General features: G+C 39.0%; 1 protein-coding gene and 1 long non-coding RNA gene across 2 annotated transcripts; one reads left to right on the top strand and one right to left on the bottom strand.

Annotated features, from left to right (window-relative positions):
- The first annotated feature begins 5,267 nt into the window (after positions 1–5,267).
- Positions 5,268–7,504, top strand: LOC111596042 (glycoprotein-N-acetylgalactosamine 3-beta-galactosyltransferase 1). The gene is made up of 4 exons (XM_023310078.2): positions 5,268–5,815; positions 6,788–6,896; positions 6,973–7,254; positions 7,309–7,504. Exons 1-4 carry the CDS (start codon positions 5,268–5,270, stop codon positions 7,498–7,500), a joined length of 1,131 nt encoding a protein of 376 aa, XP_023165846.1. The 3' UTR covers positions 7,501–7,504.
- Positions 7,505–16,809: 9,305 nt separating this feature from the next.
- Positions 16,810–18,459, bottom strand: LOC111596038. Its single transcript, XR_002751234.2, has 6 exons — positions 18,291–18,459; positions 18,066–18,235; positions 17,912–18,017; positions 17,600–17,857; positions 17,430–17,538; positions 16,810–17,331 (listed from the first exon to the last, which is right to left on the bottom strand). It is a non-coding gene; the product is annotated as an uncharacterized LOC111596038 (long non-coding RNA).
- Positions 18,460–20,039: the final 1,580 nt, after the last annotated feature.

The following is a 20,039-nucleotide window of genomic DNA, read 5'->3' as shown; positions in this document are numbered from 1 at the left end:
AGATGAAGATGAAGATGAAGATGAAGATGAAGATGAAGATGAAGATGAAGATGAAGATGAAGATGAAGATGAAGATGAAGATGAAGATGAAGATGAAGATGAAGATGAAGATGAAGATGAAGATGAAGATGAAGATGAAGATGAAGATGAAGATGAAGATGAAGATGAAGATGAAGATGAAGATGAAGATGAAGATGAAGATGAAGATGAAGATGAAGATGAAGATGAAGATGAAGATGAAGTTCTTTGAATTTGTGGTCAGCTGACAGCGGATTCCATTTTGTTTACTTAGAAGGCTCAGAGGGTCGAGCGAGAAGCAGACTGATGGAAGAAAACTTGAATGTCTCAGCTGGCTGTCAGCGTCTCGGCTATTCGTGAGCTACATCACTTACTTCTTTGTGTTAAGGTTTATCCAAAAATGACAATTTAATTAAATTCTTTGGAAAATGCTTTCGCTTTTGTTCTGCTTGCATGAACTGCGCTCTTTTGTCTTATTATCCAATTCAATTTCCTGCCAAAGTCCCACATCGTAGCAGCTCCCCCCTACAGCGTGGCACTCACACAGCCATACATATACATATATATATATACATATATATGAACACCTTGGAATTCGGCCAACTTGCATGGAGGCTGATCTGCCAGAGTGTGGGCCGGTCTGCAACTGCCCCGACTGCTGAGAGCAGTGAACAGGTGTGTCGTTATGTAAAATCTATGCAAAGAAATGCTGTGTGTGTGTGTGTGTGTGTGTTGGCGTAATAAAAACGTAATAATAAAGTTGGCGCTTTGCTTTTATTGTCATTTGGCTGCGTTTGGGCTTGTGGCTGTGCCGACAGTAAAAACTATCTACACACACACACACACCCACAGCAGCTGGTGTAGAATGTTTACAAACAAAATGCCAATGGACACAGATGCCATGGAGTGTTGTCATATCAGTGCTAAATTTCCCGTAAGGCGCTGCAAAGTATGCAACACCGCAGCGCAGTAACTGAAGTTTGGACACACTGGCAGCTGGCCATAGCTGTGTGGCTGAGTGTCTGTCTGTCTCTGTCTGTAACTCTGCCTCTGTCTGCGATGTCTGTTGTCTGTTGTCTGTTGTCGGACCCCTTGCAAGCTGCAACGTAGCCCTTAGCTGGTTTTCATTTCAAATTCAAATGCTGTTTGCATCAAAGACGTCACGTGACGCGATGGCGCCCCACCTTAACGCAATTGCCGTTGTTATTATGACTGACTGTGGCCACCGTCATGTTGCTGGCCAAGTGACAAGAAAAAAGGTAAAAAAGAAATATAAAAATGAAATCGACGTGTGTCCTGGCCAAGTTGTTGGCCGCCAGAGGGCGCTTCATGGTCGCGGGCCAAATCGAAAATGAAGTCAAATTGCCAAAGATGCCACGTATGGACAGCAACAGCTGCCAGTCGCTGTGCTGTGCTGTGTGTGTGTGTGTGTAGGTGTGGGTGTGTGTATGTCGCTCTACCTCTCTCATCACTCTGCCCTCTCTTTGTTTGTGTGTGTGTGTGCTCTGTTTGGTTAAATGGATTGTTTACTTTGATTACAAAAATATGGCAAATGTTTGCACGTTTGATGTCTCACTGAATGTGTGTGTGTGTGTGTGTGTGTGTGTGTGTGTAAGTGTGGGTATGCGTCTGCTAGAGATGTGTAAACATCGTGACTTAATTGACGCCAAATAAAGATTGGAAATACCTCAAGCAACCCCTTAAGCAAATTAAGTTTAACTATATAAAAGCTTTGGTAATTCTATATAATTCTCAACCAGTTAAAGCGCTAGTTGAACTAAAATGTTCCTAGAGCTCTTTAATTTATTTAGCAAAATTCTTGTTTGAACAAATTTGCCATAAATTGGAATCTTTTCATGTTTATCGATTTTATTACAATAATTTTTGAATGTTCGAATACAAAATGAATACTTCACAAAGCGGGTTCATATATTTCCTTTCAGCTTTCATTTTTGGCCTGTGGCACAGAATAAATAAACTAAATAAATTAAATCAACTTTAACTTCTTTGATAAATTGGTTTAAATTCTTAAACACTTAAGACTTCTAGATAGTTTATCTACAGTTTGCTTTTTAATATATTTATTTCTGATTAATTTTTATATAATTGTTATTTTATTGAAAACAAAAACCAAATCAAATATATTTCGAATACTAACAAAATTAATAATTTAAACAATAAATTGTTACAGTTATGGAATATAACAAAAATTGTTTTCTGAAAATATTGAGATTTTTATAGTTAATTATTAAAGTATTTACTATATAGTTCCTACACATTTTATTACTAATTTGCATTTAATTTTGGTTAAATTAATTTAGTTAATAATTTATTAAAATTTATTTGTAGATATCCAGATATTCATTCGTCTCGGCTCATCTCATCACTAATGGCAGTTATTGCATTCGTAGTGCCAGAACAATAGCTGAGTGGAGGTTGAAAGAGAGAGCGAAAGGGAGGGGAGGGGGGGTCAGTGGCAGGGAGAAAAGCAAATGCCGCTTGTAAAATCCAAAAGCTAACATTATTGCAAAAAATCTGCTCGTATACATTTGACTCTGGTTTATTTTTATGAATTTCCAATGCAGTTGTCCAGTTGGGGTCTCCGCTGCAGTTGGGAGAGCTGGGAGCAGCAGGCAAGCAGGTGGCACAAAAGGCACCTAAACAATGCCGCCGAACTAAGGCCAGTTATTAAAAGTTGTTTGATGGTGTTTTAGAATACATGGAATGCAGACGATATTGAAGAAGCAGAGCTTACTATGGCAACTGAGACAAAGAGAAAAGCAGCAAGTGATCAGGGTATTCAGACAGAAGAAGAAGAAGCAGAAGAAGAGGGAGAAGAGGAATAATATTTAATTAAAATGAAAAAAGCTGATGCAACTAGTAAAGATACACTGTAAACAGAAGCCAGCAGCTGAGTCTGGCTTTCTGGCTGAGATCGATGAGCTGGAAGTGAATTGAAATGTCTCAATATTTATATATAAAAGAGGGAATTCGTAGTTGGATGTGGCAATGGAACTGGAAAGTGCTTTAGATTCTACATTTGATGCGGCCCAAATATATCTCACGATATTCTCTATCGGGCAACTTTGCTATCAGCCCTCTGCCGTGACCCCGTTTGTTTGCATTCGTTTAGTTTGTGCGCTGGCCAAATTTATTTTCAACTAAAACAAATGAAAATGTGGCGAGTGTCTGACATGCAGATACCCTGTAAAGCAGCAATGATATCTAATAGAGAAGTTGATAGAAGACTCCAATTGAAATTGATTTCTGAATGCCCTTGCGAGTCCTCAATATATATATATATATATAGTTACGGCAGACTGCACTAGACTTACGCTGTGTGCTGTTCCGCCTTATTCATGTCACGGCTACAGGGTATGTGGGAGAAGCTAAAACGAAAGAATAAACGAGTAAAATAACATTTTTATTAGCTTCTCTTTGTACAGCAGACGACCAACTGCTACAATCACTGCGTGCCGGAAGACAGCCCAGCTGCCACGCCCACAATGCCAAATAGTTTTACACCCTATGTGTGTGCCAGGGTGTGTGTGTGTGTGTGGCTATATTTATTTTTAGTGAATTTTATTTTATTAATGCGAATTTGTTTGGCCAACGCTGGAGCCGGCGGCAGGGCCACTGGCAGGATATGTGTTTGTGCGCCCTGGACGCCGCCTGCTAGCTATTATGGCAGCTATTTGTTTGCCAACCAGAGCGGCCATCGACCATCGGGCATCGAGCAGTGCCGAAAACGGGAGCTAGCTAGCCAGCTAGCCAGCTAGCCAGCTCAGCTAACTTGGTGCCCCTGAGAGGGTTGGCCTATGGGGCGTATGCGCTATGCACGCTCGTATAATTATTCTCGCGCTCGGCGGTCTGACCAGCTGGGAACAGAGAGTGAGGCGGGGGGAGAGCAAGAAAGAGCGGACCACATGTCGCTCATGATTAATTGAAAGATTCTCTCAACTGTTTCGGTATGTTTGTCCTTTGTTTTTGGGCGCTGCCATGGCCATATAGCCATGGCTATAGTTAGTGCCATCGCAGTGGCCCTTGGCGTTTTGATAAATTGTCGCAGCCTTTAAACTTAAACAAATTTCTACGATTGTCGAGTGGTTTGCATGGCAAATGTCAACAGGAGTCCCAGCGCCAGCTGCCGGACAGGATTAGCATATGCTGCTTGCCAGGGCAATAACCTGTCTCTGCTCTACTCCAGCTCTGTTTTTCCTATTAAATAAATATTTGCTGTGAAAACTTTGTACGAATTATTATATGGCTAAAATGATTGAGAAATTTTGCTTAAATTTGTGGCTCGCTTTTAGTTCTGCCTTTCTGCATTTCAAGCAAGAATCTTTACGTATCTGCTGGTGTATTCTTAATATCAGAACTAATTGATTAAAAGTCAAATATTTATTGTGCTTCTGTGCATCATTTGTTGCCAAGTATGTTAGCCTTTTGATTGAGCTCAATTTTCGAGTTAACATTGAGTGAACTAAAAAATAAATTTTATATCAATAATTTTCTAATTTAATTTTATGAAAGCTTATTCGAGCAGAATTTGAATTTCATGCGGAAATTTTTGCTCATGCCGTGGCGTATTCTTATAAATCATCATGTGAAATGTCACTTAGAAAGGTTTTCTTCTTCGAATTCTTAATATCTGAACTAATTGATTAAAAGTCAAATATTTATTGTGCTTCTGTGCTTCATTTGTTGCCAAGTATGTTAGCCTTTTGATTGAGCTCAATTTTCGAGTTAACATTGAGTGAACTAAAAAATAAATTTTATATCATAAATTTTCTAATTTAATTTTATGAAAGCTTATTCGAGCATAATTTGAATTTCATGCGGAAATTTTTGCTCATGCCGTGGCGTATTCTTATAAATCATCATGTGAAATGTCACTTAGAAAGATTTTCTTGGAATTCTTGGAATTCCATAAATAGACCTAGGTTAACGTTCACTATCTTTTGCTAAGTTCATATCTTTCACAGTTTGATAGGCGTTTGCTCCATTCACAAGGCCAAATAGTCTATAGTTATAGCCAAGGCAGTTTGAATGGCACTTTATAGTAAAGGTCTTGGAGTAACCTATTGTTTATCTTATTTCTTGGGTTGAATGTGACACGTTGAGCAGCCCTGGTCCAATATCCATTAGCCAAGTGTCGAGCACGGCACAGTTGTTGCGAGATAAGATGCCACTTCAGGGGGCAGCGCGCTATCTCTATCAACGGCAACGGGGCCACAGCCAGTGCCAACATGTCTGAGCACAAGATCACACTGGAGCAGCTGCAGCACGAGCAGCTGGTGCAAGTAGTTGGCTCCACGCCCAAGAAACGCGATGAGTTGCATGTGTTTCTCATGGGCAATCAGCCCACACTCTATCGGCTGTCTCGACGTCATCTGCTGGCCTTTGGACTGATCTGCAGCGTGGCATTGATCACGCTTTACGCCTACTGGGACGTCATGATGCTGACGACGCTGAGTGCTAGGCGTGATCTGGACACTTCGAACTCGCGACAGCCGCTGGCCACGAGGCTGGAGCGAGAGGTGCGCGTGCTCTGCTGGGTGATGACCACACCCAAGTACCACAAGACGCGAGCGGTGCACATACTGCGTACGTGGGGCAAGCGTTGCAACAAGATCTATTTCATAACCTCGGAATCAGACGATGAGCTCGACACCATCGTGCTGACCAAGCCGGACTCATACGACGTGCTGTGGGGCAAGACAAAGGAGGCCTTCACCTACCTCTACGAGAACAAGCGGCACGAGGCGGATTGGTTTATGAAGGCCGACGATGATACGTACGTGAGCTAGTCTGAATCCAGTGAACTAGTTCTGGAGATGAACAAAAATTTAATAAGCTGACGACTGATTCGAAATAAGCATTTCTAAAGTGAATCTAGCTATATCATTTAGTGAACCGGTGCAACTATAGAACCAGTTCAACTAGTGAATCCGTTCAGTTAGGTAGTCAGCTCAACTTGTGAACTAGCTTGACAAGTGAACTAGCTTAGCAACGATTTAACTAGTGAATCAGAAAATTAACTAGTTCAGCTAGTGAATTAGTTCAGTGAGTGAGTCAGCTCACCTAGTGAACCAGTTCAAGAAATGTACCAGTTCAAAATAATTTATCTTATGAGTCAGTTCAACGAGTGAACCAGTTAAGCATTTACACGAGCTTAACTTGTGAATCAGTTCAACTAGTGAACCAGCACAACTAGTGATCTAGTACAGCAGGTGAACCAGTTCAGCTAGTGAATCAGTTTAGCTAGTAAGCCAGTAACTAGTCAGCCATTGCAACAAGTGAACCAGTGCATCAAGTGAACCAGTTCAATACCTGAATTAGTTCAGTGAGCGAGTCAGCTCAACTAGTGAATCAGTTCAACGAGTGAACCTGTTCAGCAATTGCATCAGCTTAACTTGTGAATCAGTTCAACTAGTGAGCCAGTTCAACTAGTAAGTCAGTTCAGTAAGTGAACCAGTTCAACTAGGAAACAGGAAACTTGATAAGGCTGACATAAATATTCGCATATTGCCGTAGCTCTTACAATGATCAGAACTTCAATTTCAGTGCCTCGTCTCAGACTCAATCTCTTCTCTATTCTTCAGTTTTCTCTCTCATTCTTAACTGTGAATCTCTGTGTTTTTTTTCATTGCCTATCGCTGTTTCCCCATGTCTCTCTTTCTCAGTTTCACTAACTTTTCTTGCCTCCTTTCACGTTACTTTCCTGTCTTATATATGGCCTTTCTTCTCGATTCTCATTCTGCTTCAGTTATGTATTTGTGGAAAATCTACGCCACATGCTATACCCTTACTCTCCAGATATGCCTCTACACTTCGGATACAACTACAAGCTGTTCCACAATCCATTTGGAAATGCAGTAAGTGCTTCAAAGATGTATTTCATTCTATAGTTTTCATATTAATATTGACTTCGTCTGCTGTTGGCTTGGTCAGTCGTACATGTCTGGAGGCAGCGGCTATGTGCTAAGTCGGGAGGCGCTGCGTTTGTTTGTGCACGGCATGAATGATAGCAGCAAGTGCCGGCAGGAGGACGATCATGCGGAGGACGTGGAGATGGGTTTATGTCTTTATAATCTGGGCGTACGCGCCGGCGATTCGCGCGACTTAATGCTGCGTAATCGCTTTTTTCCCATGGCGCCATATTCCTTACTTATGTCTAAGTATAACGGCTTGGACTTTTGGCTCTTCAAGTACGCCTACTACAATCCCCGGGCCGTAAGTCCACTCACAGATATTACTCGAGTTCTTTTACGATTTTGATATCTACAGTGCATGAACTGCCTCTCGGACTATCCGGTCGCCTTTCACTATGTCGCGCCCGAGGAGCTCTATGTGTACGACTTCTTCTGCTATCAACTAGAAATGTACGGACGCACTCCGGTGCAGGAGCAGCTGCCGGAAAAGATTTTGCCGGGGCAGCTCTATATACCTCCATCTGACAACAGGTACTATCAAACATAAATGTAAAGGGAATCTCAGCTTGTCGTTTATTAAATGAAGTTAGAAAAATAAATTAATTTACTTTCGAATTCCAATAAAACTATGAGTAGAGTTGACTTCATGAGTTATCGATAATAAGAGAAATGTGTATATGAGTTATGATAGTGCCTTAGAAACCCTCAGAAAGTAGAGTGTAAAGATGTGTTTATATTAATCAATGATCTAAGCATGGAATGATTACATCATACCGTCGACAATGTTATCGGTAATCTTTCATGATATCGATAATTAAGAAGGCTTTGAAACCTGCCCCCGAATCAGACGCTTATAAGCCATTCAATTCGGGCTTACGTTTCTATTGAAACTCAATTTAGATAAACATTTTCGCAACAAATTGCAAATGGCCTGAGACCCAAAAAGGAGAGAAATCTATTCGAGCACTTGAAAGGCGAAGCACTGCACAACAATGTGCAACTTTGTATGGCTGGTTAAGTAAGTACATACATGCAGGCGATGGAGTCCATTAGGTCGTAGGCCAGGACAATGGTCATTAGTTCTGGACGTTCTTATTAAGCTGTGGCTGCAGCTGCAACCAAACGCTCCATTGTCCCGGCAACAGGAGGTAGAACAACAAATACAATACTAGTCACAGCAATGGGAACAACAGAAACAGGAGGGACAACAGTAACAAGAGGAACAGCAGGAACAATTGTAATCAAATGAAGTTGAGCAAGACGATGATGGAGTTGACTTGATGCCCATGCTGTTGCCCAAAGCACAAAGCCAAAACTCAAAGCATACTGATAGCTGGCGACGTAGCGAAACAAAAAGAGACAGAGAGAGAGGGAGTGAGAGTGAGAGTGAGAGTGCGAGTAAGAGTGAGAGAGGGAGTGTGATAGAGTGTGTTAGAGTGAGAGGCGCACTTGAAATTGTAAATTATGTTTTTTGGCCATGGAGTGACGACAGTGAACAGTCAACGCTGCTTCCATTGGCCAGTTGATGGAAATGTTGCTGCTGCTGCTGCTGCTGGACGATGAGCGATGAACAATGAACGATGAACATTGCCACAGGGCTGAGCATCGAGAGCTATCTGGTCTGGCAACCGAGCTCTAATTATGCAAACTACCTGCTGTTACTCAATTAATCTTGATTACGCTTGTGTTATCCAAATATAATTATGTTGGTATTAATTACAGTGACCAAAAGCGTCGGCCGCCATGGACTACGGCCTATGCAGCTGCTGTCTGCCAACATGAACAATTTGTGCCGCTGTTGCGAGCTGCGAGTTGCGAGTCTTTAAGCACACTGCAGACTGGCTCACAACATGCTCGATGGAGCCTACGAATCTGGACAGTCCTCTATGCATTAGGCCAAAGTGCTTGGCATTAGAGCAGCAACAGTGTGACCTCATCATAATCGATGGCAACATTTCACGTGACTTTGACTTGCTCCTAATTAGGCGGCCAGCCAAGTCAGGCGAGGCCACGCGAATGCCCCTTCATATGGGGCCGAGAATAGCGTCAACAAACTGCCGGGCTGGGGGCCTGTTTCCAAAACTCCTCAAACAATTTGGCCAAGTTGTGCTGCCCCATTAACCTTAATGCAGCGCATGTTGAAGTTTATTGGCCTTGAAAGCAGAAGTTTGATTCGATTCAGCTAATCTATATAAATTAGTATTAGTATTAATATTAGTATAAGTATAATTATTAGTATAAGTATTAGTATAAGTATTAGTATAAGTATTAGTATAAGTATTGGTATTAGTATTAGTATTAGTATTAGTATTAGTATTAGTATTAGTATTAGTATTAGTATTAGTATTAGTATTAGTATTAGTATTAGTATTAGTATTAGTATTAGTATTAGTATTAGTATTAGTATTAGTATTAGTATTAGTATTAGTATTAGTATTAGTATTAGTATTAGTATTAGTATTAGTAGTATTAGTATTAGTATTAGTATTAGTATTAGTATTATTAGTATTAGTATTAGTATTAGTATTAGTATTAGTATTAGTATTAGTATTAGTCTAGTATTAGTATTTAGTATTAGTATTAGTATTTAGTTATTAGTATGTATTAGTATTAGTATTAGTATTAAGTATTAGTATTAGTATTAGTATTAGTTATATTAGTATATTATTAGTATAGTATTCGTATTAGTATTAGTTATTATATTAGTATTGTATTAGTATTAGTATAGTATTAGTTATTAGTATTAGTATTAGTATTAGTATTAGTATTAGTATTAGTATTAGTATTAGTATTAGTATTCGTATTAGATTAGTATTAGTATTAGTATTAGTATAGTATTAGTATGTATTAGATTAGTATTAGTTTATTAGTATTTGTATTAGTATTTGTATTAGTATTAGTATTATTATTAGTATTAGTATTAGTATTAGTATTAGTTTTAGTTTTAGTATTAGTATTAGTATTAGTATTAGTATTAGTATTAGTATTAGTATTAGTATTAGTATTAGTATTAGTTTTAGTATTAGTATTAGTATTAGTATTAGTATTAGTATTAGTATTAGTATTAGTATTAGTATTAGTATTAGTATTAGTATTAGTATTAGTATTAGTATTAGTATTAGTATTAGTATTAGTATTAGTATTAGTATTAGTATTAGTATTAGTATTATTATTAGTATTAGTATTAGTATTAGTATTAGTATTAGTATTAGTATTATTATTAGTATTAGTATTAGTATTAGTATTAGTATTAGTATTAGTATTAGTATTAGTATTAGTATTAGTATTAGTATTAGTATTAGTTTTAGTATTAGTATTAGTATTAGTATTAGTATTAGTATTAGTATTAGTATTAGTATTAGTATTAGTATTAGTATTAGTATTAGTATTAGTATTAGTATTAGTATTAGTATTAGTATTAGTATTAGTATTAGTATTAGATTAGTATTAGTATTAGTATTAGTATTAGTATTAGTATTAGTATTAGTATTAGTATTAGTATTATTATTAGTATTAGTATTAGTATTAGTATTAGTATTAGTATTAGTATTAGTATTAGTATTAGTATTAGTATTAGTATTAGTATTAGTTTTAGTATTAGTATTAGTATTAGTATTAGTATTAGTATTAGTATTAGTATTAGTATTAGTATTAGTATTAGTATTAGTATTAGTATTAGTATTAGTATTAGTATTAGTATTAGTATTAGTATTAGTATTAGTATTTGTATTAGTATTAGTATTATTATTAGTATTAGTATTAGTATTAGTATTAGTATTAGTATTAGTATTAGTATTAGTATTAGTATTAGTATTAGTATTAGTATTAGTATTAGTATAGTATTAGTATTAGTATTAGTATTAGTATTAGTATTAGTATTAGTATTAGTATTAGTATTAGTATTAGTATTAGTATTAGTATTAGTATTAGTATTAGTATTAGTATTAGTATTAGTATTAGTATTAGTATTAGTATTAGTATTAGTATTAGTATTAGTATTAGTATTAGTATTAGTATTAGTATTAGTATTAGTATTAGTATTAGTATTAGTATTAGTATTAGTATTAGTATTAGTATTAGTATTAGTATTAGTATTAGTATTAGTATTAGTATTAGTATTAGTATTAGTATTAGTATTAGTATTAGTATTAGTATTAGTATTAGTATTAGTATTAGTATTAGTATTAGTATTAGTATTAGTATTAGTATTACTTTAAACATACTGGAGGCTTCATATGACATGGAGAGTTAGGCTTATTCATTTTTCCAAGCTTTCAGGAACTCATTTGACCCACATTTGGAGAATTTCAACCGAATTGAAATTTGTTTTGCGTGCCAGCAAATTGACCTTAGTTTTAATTTGCGTAAATTGATTTCAAAGATAAAGCAATTGCCATTGATGGGAAATGCATTTTCATATTAAATTGATTTTTTGGCAGGTTTTTGCATTGCTTTCAATTAGCTGGATGTTTTTTCTAGGCGCTGCAGAAAAACACAGAATCATTTCAATAAAATTGCATCAGTTGCAGCTGCCGCGAGAGGTCACTGAACCGAAAACTATGTCACACAACGAGCAGAAACGATTGAGCGATTGAGGCACAGGGAGATGCAACAAAAATGAGAATTGCTGTCCCATGTGTCATTTCGTCTCCTAATCGTTCAAGCGTCAATGCAGGCGATTTATTTGATTTGCTATGAGCGATAGCGTGTGTATGTGTGTGCCTGTGTGTGTTTCTAAAAAAAAGTCTTGCCTGGTTGTAGGTGACTCTGGACCCCACAAATCATTTTCAGTTTGTACAATTTTTATGTCAACTTGTGTTTTTTTTGCCAGAGCTCGTTGCTTGCTGTGTTTTTTGTTTAGCCGATTCACAAACACACACACACACACACACACATATACACATATACACACCACACACCACACACACACACCCAATCACACACGGCACGCTTGCATTGCTGTTGCTCGGCTGCACTTCCGGCCTTTCGGCTGCACCGCCATTGACTGTTCAACCATGCCGTTGCACACACACAGACATTCACTCACACTCAGACACACACATACACCTATTCACACTCACTAGCCACATATTCACACACACGAACAGTATCGGGTACGCCGGCATATCCGGGCTATGTGCCAGGCATTGGACATTGCCGTTACCGGCTGCAGCCAACATCGCACAGTGCCTAAAGGTCTCTTAGCCTAAAGTTCAAATTAGAAGACTTTAAGATGGCCATAATATTAAAGAAGTAATTGATATAGGCATTCATTCGACCAGCTTTCAAAATACAAATAAATTTCATTCAGAGATTAGATATATTTTAAAACATTAAAAACATATTGGACAAAATGCAAACAGTTTTAGTCCACTGTGCGGCATTATTTGTGCCCTCTCTGGGTTGTCAGCTTTTTCAGCTTCAAGCCATTGAAAAGTTCTCAGTTGCAACTGCAAATTATGTTGCCTGGTGTGCTGATTGTTGTCGTTGTTGTTGTTGTCGTTGTTGCTGGTGTTGGTGTTGCTGTTGCTGTTGCTGTTGTGATTGTTGTTGCTGGCTGTGCCTGATAATGGCACACAATGTTTATTTACTTGCTTTAACATTTTTGCTGCCGCTGCTGCTGCTGCTGCTGTTCATTTTACTTTATTTTGCCAGTGCCCCGATGGTGCAGTCGACGGCGTGTTGCATGCAACATGCTGACAATGAGACACTTGAGCATTTGGCGCCTGATTGCATGCTACACTTTTACTGCACTGCACTGCACACACTGCACTGCACTGGCCACTGCCCGCGTGCGACAGAGATGTCATGACATTATGTTTGCCTCCCCCATCTCGTTCGCACGCAATGTTTGTCTGCCTTTCTGACTTTGACTTAACTTATTTGTTGTCTCTGTGACTCCCACTGTACGAGTGTGTGTTTAAGCTCTCACGCACACACACACACACACACACTCACACATGCGCTTGAGGTGTCCGGCAGGATTGTCGCGACGTCCTGTCGCTGCTTCTGTCTCTGCTTCTGGCTCTGCCTCTGCCTCAGCCTCAGCCCCAGTTGCTGCTGCTGCAGCTGGCGTCGCAGTCAACGCTGTAAAGTGTCGTGTTGGATTTGCGTAATTTATGCTCTATTTGCTTTTCGGCTTCATTTCACTTTTTGCTACTGCTACTTTTTGCAAAGTATTTCGAGTCTTACAACTCCCCTAGCTATCCGTGTGTGCGTGTGTGGGTGTGCCTTTTGCAGTAGTTTGTGCTGATAGCGCATCCAGTAGCCCACAACGACCTTCATATCACCTAGAATATTTTGATTGGAGATTTTTGTGGTTACTTCGGGAACGAACTAGTTCCGAAAACTAGTTCTTGTAGGTATTTTACATAAATTTGAATGAACAACAAATAACTTTACTTTTAAATTGGTGTAATTATTGTTCATGTGAACTAACTCAACTAGTTTGCAAAGCTGGTTCATATGAACTCAGCTACTTTGCGAAGCTGGTTCATATGAACTAACTCAGCTAGTTTGCGAAGCTGGTTCATATGAACTAACTCAATTAGTTTAATAGGCTTGTTCATCTCGCTTAAATGAACTGTTTTTGCAACTAGTTCATATGAGCTGCTAAAGAGGTTCATGAAACTTGTTCATATGAACTGTTGAGCTGATTTGTGTGCCTGGCTTACAGACGCTGTTCAGCTGACTTTTGAGTCTTGGCATTTAAGAGCTGGTTTACTGACTAATCAAACTGGTTCATATGAGCTGTTTAAGTGAGTTGCGTTTCGGATTCATAATGCTCGCCAACTTACTTGTAGAGTGGTTTCATATGAACTAGTAAGCTGGCTCATGGTTTAAGCTTATTTACGTAACTGCTTCCAATGATCTATTAAACTGGTTCATATGAACTATTTGACTTAACTGTTAAATTGGCACAGAATAACTTTATGGCTAACTCGTAAAACGATTTCTTATGAAAAGCTTAGTTGACTCATGTATCTGGTTCATATGAACAGTTCAAGTTCAATCGTTTATTTGCTTGACTTATGCAACACAGCCCATCAAGGCAAGTGTAGCGCACTAAAGCTTCAACACCCAGCTCCAACCCCAGCTCCAGCTGCCATTACTTAGCTCAGTTTTATTTGGTTGCTGTTGTCGTGGGTGGTCGGCTTTGTTTGCTGCATTATTCTTATAACGTTGCTCAATATGAGAACTCAATAAATTTGCCTTACTTTGGCGGCTGTGTGAGCCATTTCAACAGGCGATTAGTTGCCAGGTGCCTGGAGCTACGGCTATTGCCTGGTCGAGCGCCAGGCTGTGCCTTCGACTCTAGCCTCGCTCCGTCCGTCTGACCGCGCCTGCGGCAGCTCTTGTGCAACAGTTGAGCGCCCCGGGCGAAATTGAATGGCCGGCAGTAGCACACGTGAGTTGAGCTGAGCTGAGCCTGTTGCCTGGACCTGGAGCTGAAACTGGGGCAGAGGCAGAGGCAGAGGCAGGGACGGGTACGGGGACGGGGCCGGAGCTGGGCCTTGAGCCTGTGCCTGGAGCTGTGCTTGGGCAACTGCCTGGACTTGGGTGGCGCTCTAATAGGTTTTACATAACACACACGTCGCAAATAAATCTAAATGCAACACCAGCAGCAGCAGCAGCAGCAGCGGCGGCGGCAGGAAACTTCATGAAAAATCCTTTAGCAAATAAAATTTACATAGACCGCACACCAATACACACACACACACACACTCACACACACACACATGGAGGTTTTCCTGTGAATTTATTTGAAAATTTATTGAGTTTTCGTGTTAACCATGCATAATTAAGTTTTGCCAGCCGGCGACTGATGTTGGCACGGAACACCCGGTGGCTGGGCTGGGCATGCAACATGAACTGGAATCTATTGGCCTGCGGCATAAGCCAACAAGTTTTTGCGATTCAATACCCTATGCCCACAGGGCAGCTATACGTTTTAACTTATTGTAAATAAAGGATTACCAAATGTGAGCTATCATTTAATTTATTCATCATTGAGAGTGACAGCAGTCACAGTTCAAGTTCAGCATTCGGCTTAAATTTGTGAAACTGATCCCATTGAACTTTCACTAAATGTTAATAAAGCTTGGAGTGGAACTTCTTGCATAGACTAACTGAAGTCCAATTCATACAAATTTATGAGATTTCATTGTCGGCAGAGCTTTAAAGCACATTAAAGCTCTCAGTGCGACTTAGGGAATTGAGTCAATTTATAAATTAAAGCACATTAAAGGGAATTAAGTCAGCGAAGTACATTTTATAGTAATTTATAGTTTGGTGGCTTACTTATCAAAGCTTTCTAAGCACATTAAAGCTTTCAGATCGATTTATTGTATTGATCCAGTTTATTTAACATAAATTGAAAGTATATCCCATAGCTTCTCGAACTCTTGAATAGAACAAGTTAAGTTTCTTCAAAGCTCATTAAAGCTTTCAGCAACTTTGAGTTGCGTATTGAAGCTAAGCATGCTGAAAGCTTTTCGCTCGTATAATTTTTTATAATACAATTTAAGATCTGAAAGAATATACATCAACAGCTTTTTATTTAGGCAACTGAAAACTTTAAATTATTTCTTATATTTTTTTTCAATTTAATTCAGTTCCAGCTCGGTTCACACATTTTAGTTCACTCAAGCTACAGTTACTATTTACAGGGTATGTTTAGTGTGGAGCATTTCATGTTGATTCCATATTTAGCCAGTGTTGTGCAATTTTCGGGGCGTTCAAGATAGGCTTTGGCTTTATTTACGACAGCAGCGCGCTTGAGCTCTTGACAAGGCATTCGTGGACTTCTTACGCTTTCGCCTGCTATTTTAACGGGGCTTACGGCCTGACAGTGTTGGGACTTAACGCTGTAAATGTTATTAATGCGTCGCAGGCGCTGGGAAATCAAGTTATTTGACTGCTGCTCGAATTATTATTCCTGATTGCATTTATTTGCTTTATTTCTCGCACGGAACTTCATCTATAATGCAAGCAAGTTGCCAGACAGCACGGCGCCCTGTCTCCAACTTCGATCCCGATTCCGATTTCAAATCCAGTTGCGACTCCAGCTCAGCTTCTACTCATCCATGCTGTCGTCCCAGCACCAAGCGTCCCACCGCCCTTGGCCCGACTGCCCTTTTTTGCTGTTTAAGTGAAATGCATAAAAATCAAATAATTTTCCTGTTTTTCATTTGCTTCACTTTGCTCCGTTTACCGCCCCGCCCCGTCCTGCCCCGCTCCGCTCTAGACTGCTCTCTTTTCTTCTTCGTCCTCTACTTTTTTAAGCATATATACATAAATATATATACTTTGAAGTCGGCTGCCGGCTGGCGTCTCCGGCCTGCTCTCTGCACCAACTGGCAGCCAGCATTCGAAATGTTAAAAGTAATTTCCTCGACTATAGTTGATAGCTACTGTGCCGGCAGCTGTTTGCAGCCGGCTCTCCGATGCCCGATCCCGCCCAGAGCACTGCCCCAAGTAAGCCACTACGAGCTTGTCCCTGTCGAGGTAATGGAATGTCATCCAGCTCGTAGCTACCCCGCCTCGCCCACCCTTTAATACCTATTACATGCTACCCCAACCCTTGCCCATGCCCATGCCCATGCCCATGCCCCTACCGCTGGCAGTGACTTTAGCATGCAGTTAGTACAGCACTGCACTTCGTGGCATTATTCTTTTGGAAAGTGCTCATCAAGGTTCATTTAACATTGTTTCAGCATCATAATCATAGTTTTGAGTACCAACTACTGCTCAATACCCTGTAAGTGAAGCTTGTGCGTCTGCGGATTAAGCTCTTGATTGATAGAGGCTCCACACAGTATGCTGTACAAAATTATAAATACGAGATGAAAACTGCTTTTGTATTAGACTCTCGGAGTCCATTACGAATCCGACTAGACAGTCACAGTCACAGCCATATTGTATTGAATATCTTCGATAACAATGCAAACTGAAATCATTTCAATGGGACAATAAAACATTATCTTGCGATTGACATTTCCATTAAGGCGCATTGGCTTATTTAGTGACAGTTATTTTAGTTTTTCCGTTTTCGTTTCTTTCCGTTCCGTTCCGCTAGCTTCTTCCTCTGCCCCTCCTACCTAATGTTCTGAAGTCCGCAGCCGAGTATAGCCAATAGACGACTCATTGTTCATTTCCCTGTGTAATGCGACAGTAATGAAGGTCAGGCCAAGTTGTTGACATCCAATAGGAATTTGCCTTTCGCTTTCGTGCCTTCCCAGAGTGTTGTGCATGCAAGCAACATCTAATTAGTCTCAATCCAATAAAGCACAAAACAAGTTTCAATAGCCAGCAATAGTGTATTGAAGAAACGACTAAAGTGTGGAGCAGCATCTTGGAATTGAAGTATATAAAATGTCTAAAATATATTTTATATATTATATATATATATATATATATATGAGCATATACACGTTCACATATATATATATATTATATATATTTATATATATTAACTAGATCGCATCCTGCCATCAGAGCAGTCGACGAAGTGTTCTCTGTTTGTAGAACTATTTGATCTGTATGAAATTTGTATTCCATGTACGCCTTATATGCCTAGTCCGATCTGCAAGGGTATACGGGTATTATATGGAGGTCTCTAGACTTTATAAGCGACGTCCACTTACCGGTCACCATCTGAGCTCATCGGCCCTAAGTATGTATAAAAAGAAAAGTAATATAATATACTCATATGAATTCCATCCTAGCATAAAAATGGAATTATATGGCATATATATAACTATGTATATCATTATAAAATATGTATAAAATATTTTGCATGTGATCTAAAACGTAGTCTTCAGTGAGCTGTTCGATCGTTACTTATAAAATATATATGTCTTTAACCAGCTAGGATCGGTTGTCGTCCTTAATGCTGGAGCATTCTGTGAATAGAGAGTCAGCATAGTTTGTGACATCTACGAGGTATCTCGACTCACCTGCAATAGGTTACTAATTGTGTTCGTGTTCTTTTGTTATTAGATTATCAGCATCCGCATGACAAGCTTGGATCAGAGTTTCAAGATCGGGTGTTCTCAGAGCATTCTAAAAAGAGAAGTTCTACAAGATTTCTAAAGCCTACACTCGACTTACCTAGAAACAAAACTAGGTGTGTATGACCATATTTGTGTATGTGTGTGTGTGTATATATATATTTTTGTGTATGCGTTACTATTTGTACACCAGAAAAGCATAGCAACTACTTAGGATCGGAGTTTCGACGATAAATCGTGGTACGTTCTCTAGGGTTTTTCTGGAGCATTCTAGGGGGAAGAGTTAGTCTATAATGTCGAGTTGGCCAGGGCAACTTCCGCTTACCAGCAAAGGTATTGCTCTATAATATTATCTGCGTGCAAACAAATTTTGACTTTTTCCACTGAACTTTTAAAAGCTACACTCTTATTGGGAATCTGACTAGGAATTTTGGATAATCGAATATTATTTTTTATAATTTTTTAAGCTTTATTTGTTGTTTTGAGTACTGCGACTCGAGTTGAACTGTTCTAAGGGAAATCAAGTCGTCAGCATAAGGCAAACAAAATATGAAGACCTACTTGGATGCGAAAGAATTGAATCTAAATTGAAATTGGAATGTCAAATACATACGGATGGGACGTTATAATACTGTTGCATAATAGCGCCGCTCTTATAATGCCAGGTACATATATATGCTTATGTACACATATATATTTATATAGATATTGCCTAGCTTCTGCTGTTCGTGCAGTAGCAACAATTTGCTTCGTTAAGGGCTTTTGTCAGCATTGAGGCTTCGAAAGAGCTCAGCTTGTTTCTGAAGAGTTCATGAGAAGCCATTTTTGGAATGGCAGCTATGGAGAGGCGAAGTGGCTGCTGCTTACGGTAACTGTTAATAGTCCTTGGCTGAGCTGTGGCCACTAATGGTGTACTTCAATTGGAATTCATAAAGGCTCAACCAGTCGCTTTCTAGTTTCTTTCCCATTCAAGTCAATGTCGAATGCTAGACGGCATTTAAAACTATGCAAAGGCTTTTGGGGCTTTTGGAGCGTGAGGCGTGGCGTGCACGCGTCGTATGCGCAATGTCGAGTTCCTCGATTTACATTCCTTTTATGTTTGCCTTTTTCTTTGTGGCCAGATAAAGGGGAATCTTGGCACTGGGGGCGAACATTGAGGGTGTTAGCTGGCTGCATAATTTGTGGCATTTGGCTCGGTTTGTCATACGCCAAATCGAAATGTTATTTATATGCCGTACGTGTGCGCCCGCCAAGCAGAAGCTGATGACGACAAATGCGACAATGTCGCAGACGTGCACGGCTTATCGCTGGCTGTGGCAGCACCGCCCACTCTACGCATTTGTGATAAGGTTTTTACGTGTCCACAACACAGAACATTGCTAGCTGCCAGCCAGCCAGCCAGCCAGCCAGCCAGCCAGCCAGCCACACAGCTCCTTCACCAAGGTGACCAACTGCCACCTTCAGAGGCCAATTTGTAAAAGCCATAAGCTGCGAGCATTCATGAATATAATCACAATTTAATTAAACACATCCATCCAATGGCTGGGCCAAGAATCTGTTAGGCTGACAGTCGACTGACAAACATAGCTGCATATAAGTCCATGATAACATTTTAAGCACTACAATTAAGTGTTGGAAAAGACGTCACAGTGTGCGTGCACTAAATCGCAGATAAATATCTGTCGTGAGTTATGACATTATAATAAGAATATGAAAATGCAGATGAGAAATAATATGAAAATGCAAATGTATACGAAGATGAACATGAATTCGAGTATGAGTTTGAGTGGGAGTATGAAAATGAATATGTATTCGAATATGAATATGAATATAAATATGAATTAGAATGTTATTATGAGTATCGGTATAAGTATATGTATATGAAAATGAGTATGAATATTTATGTGAATATGAATATGAATATGAATATGAATATGAATACGAATATGAATATGAATATGAATATGAATATGAATATGAATATGATTATGAATATGAATATGAATATGAATATGAATATGAATATGAATATGAATATGAATATGAACATGAATATGAATATGAATATGAATAT

The sequence above is a fragment of the Drosophila hydei genome, unplaced genomic scaffold (assembly GCF_003285905.1).
Source record: "Drosophila hydei strain 15085-1641.00,03,60 unplaced genomic scaffold, DhydRS2 tig00000232-arrow-arrow-pilon, whole genome shotgun sequence".
In the NCBI taxonomy this organism is placed as follows: Eukaryota; Metazoa; Arthropoda; class Insecta; order Diptera; family Drosophilidae; genus Drosophila; species Drosophila hydei.
This window is presented reverse-complemented; position numbering and strand designations above follow the sequence as displayed.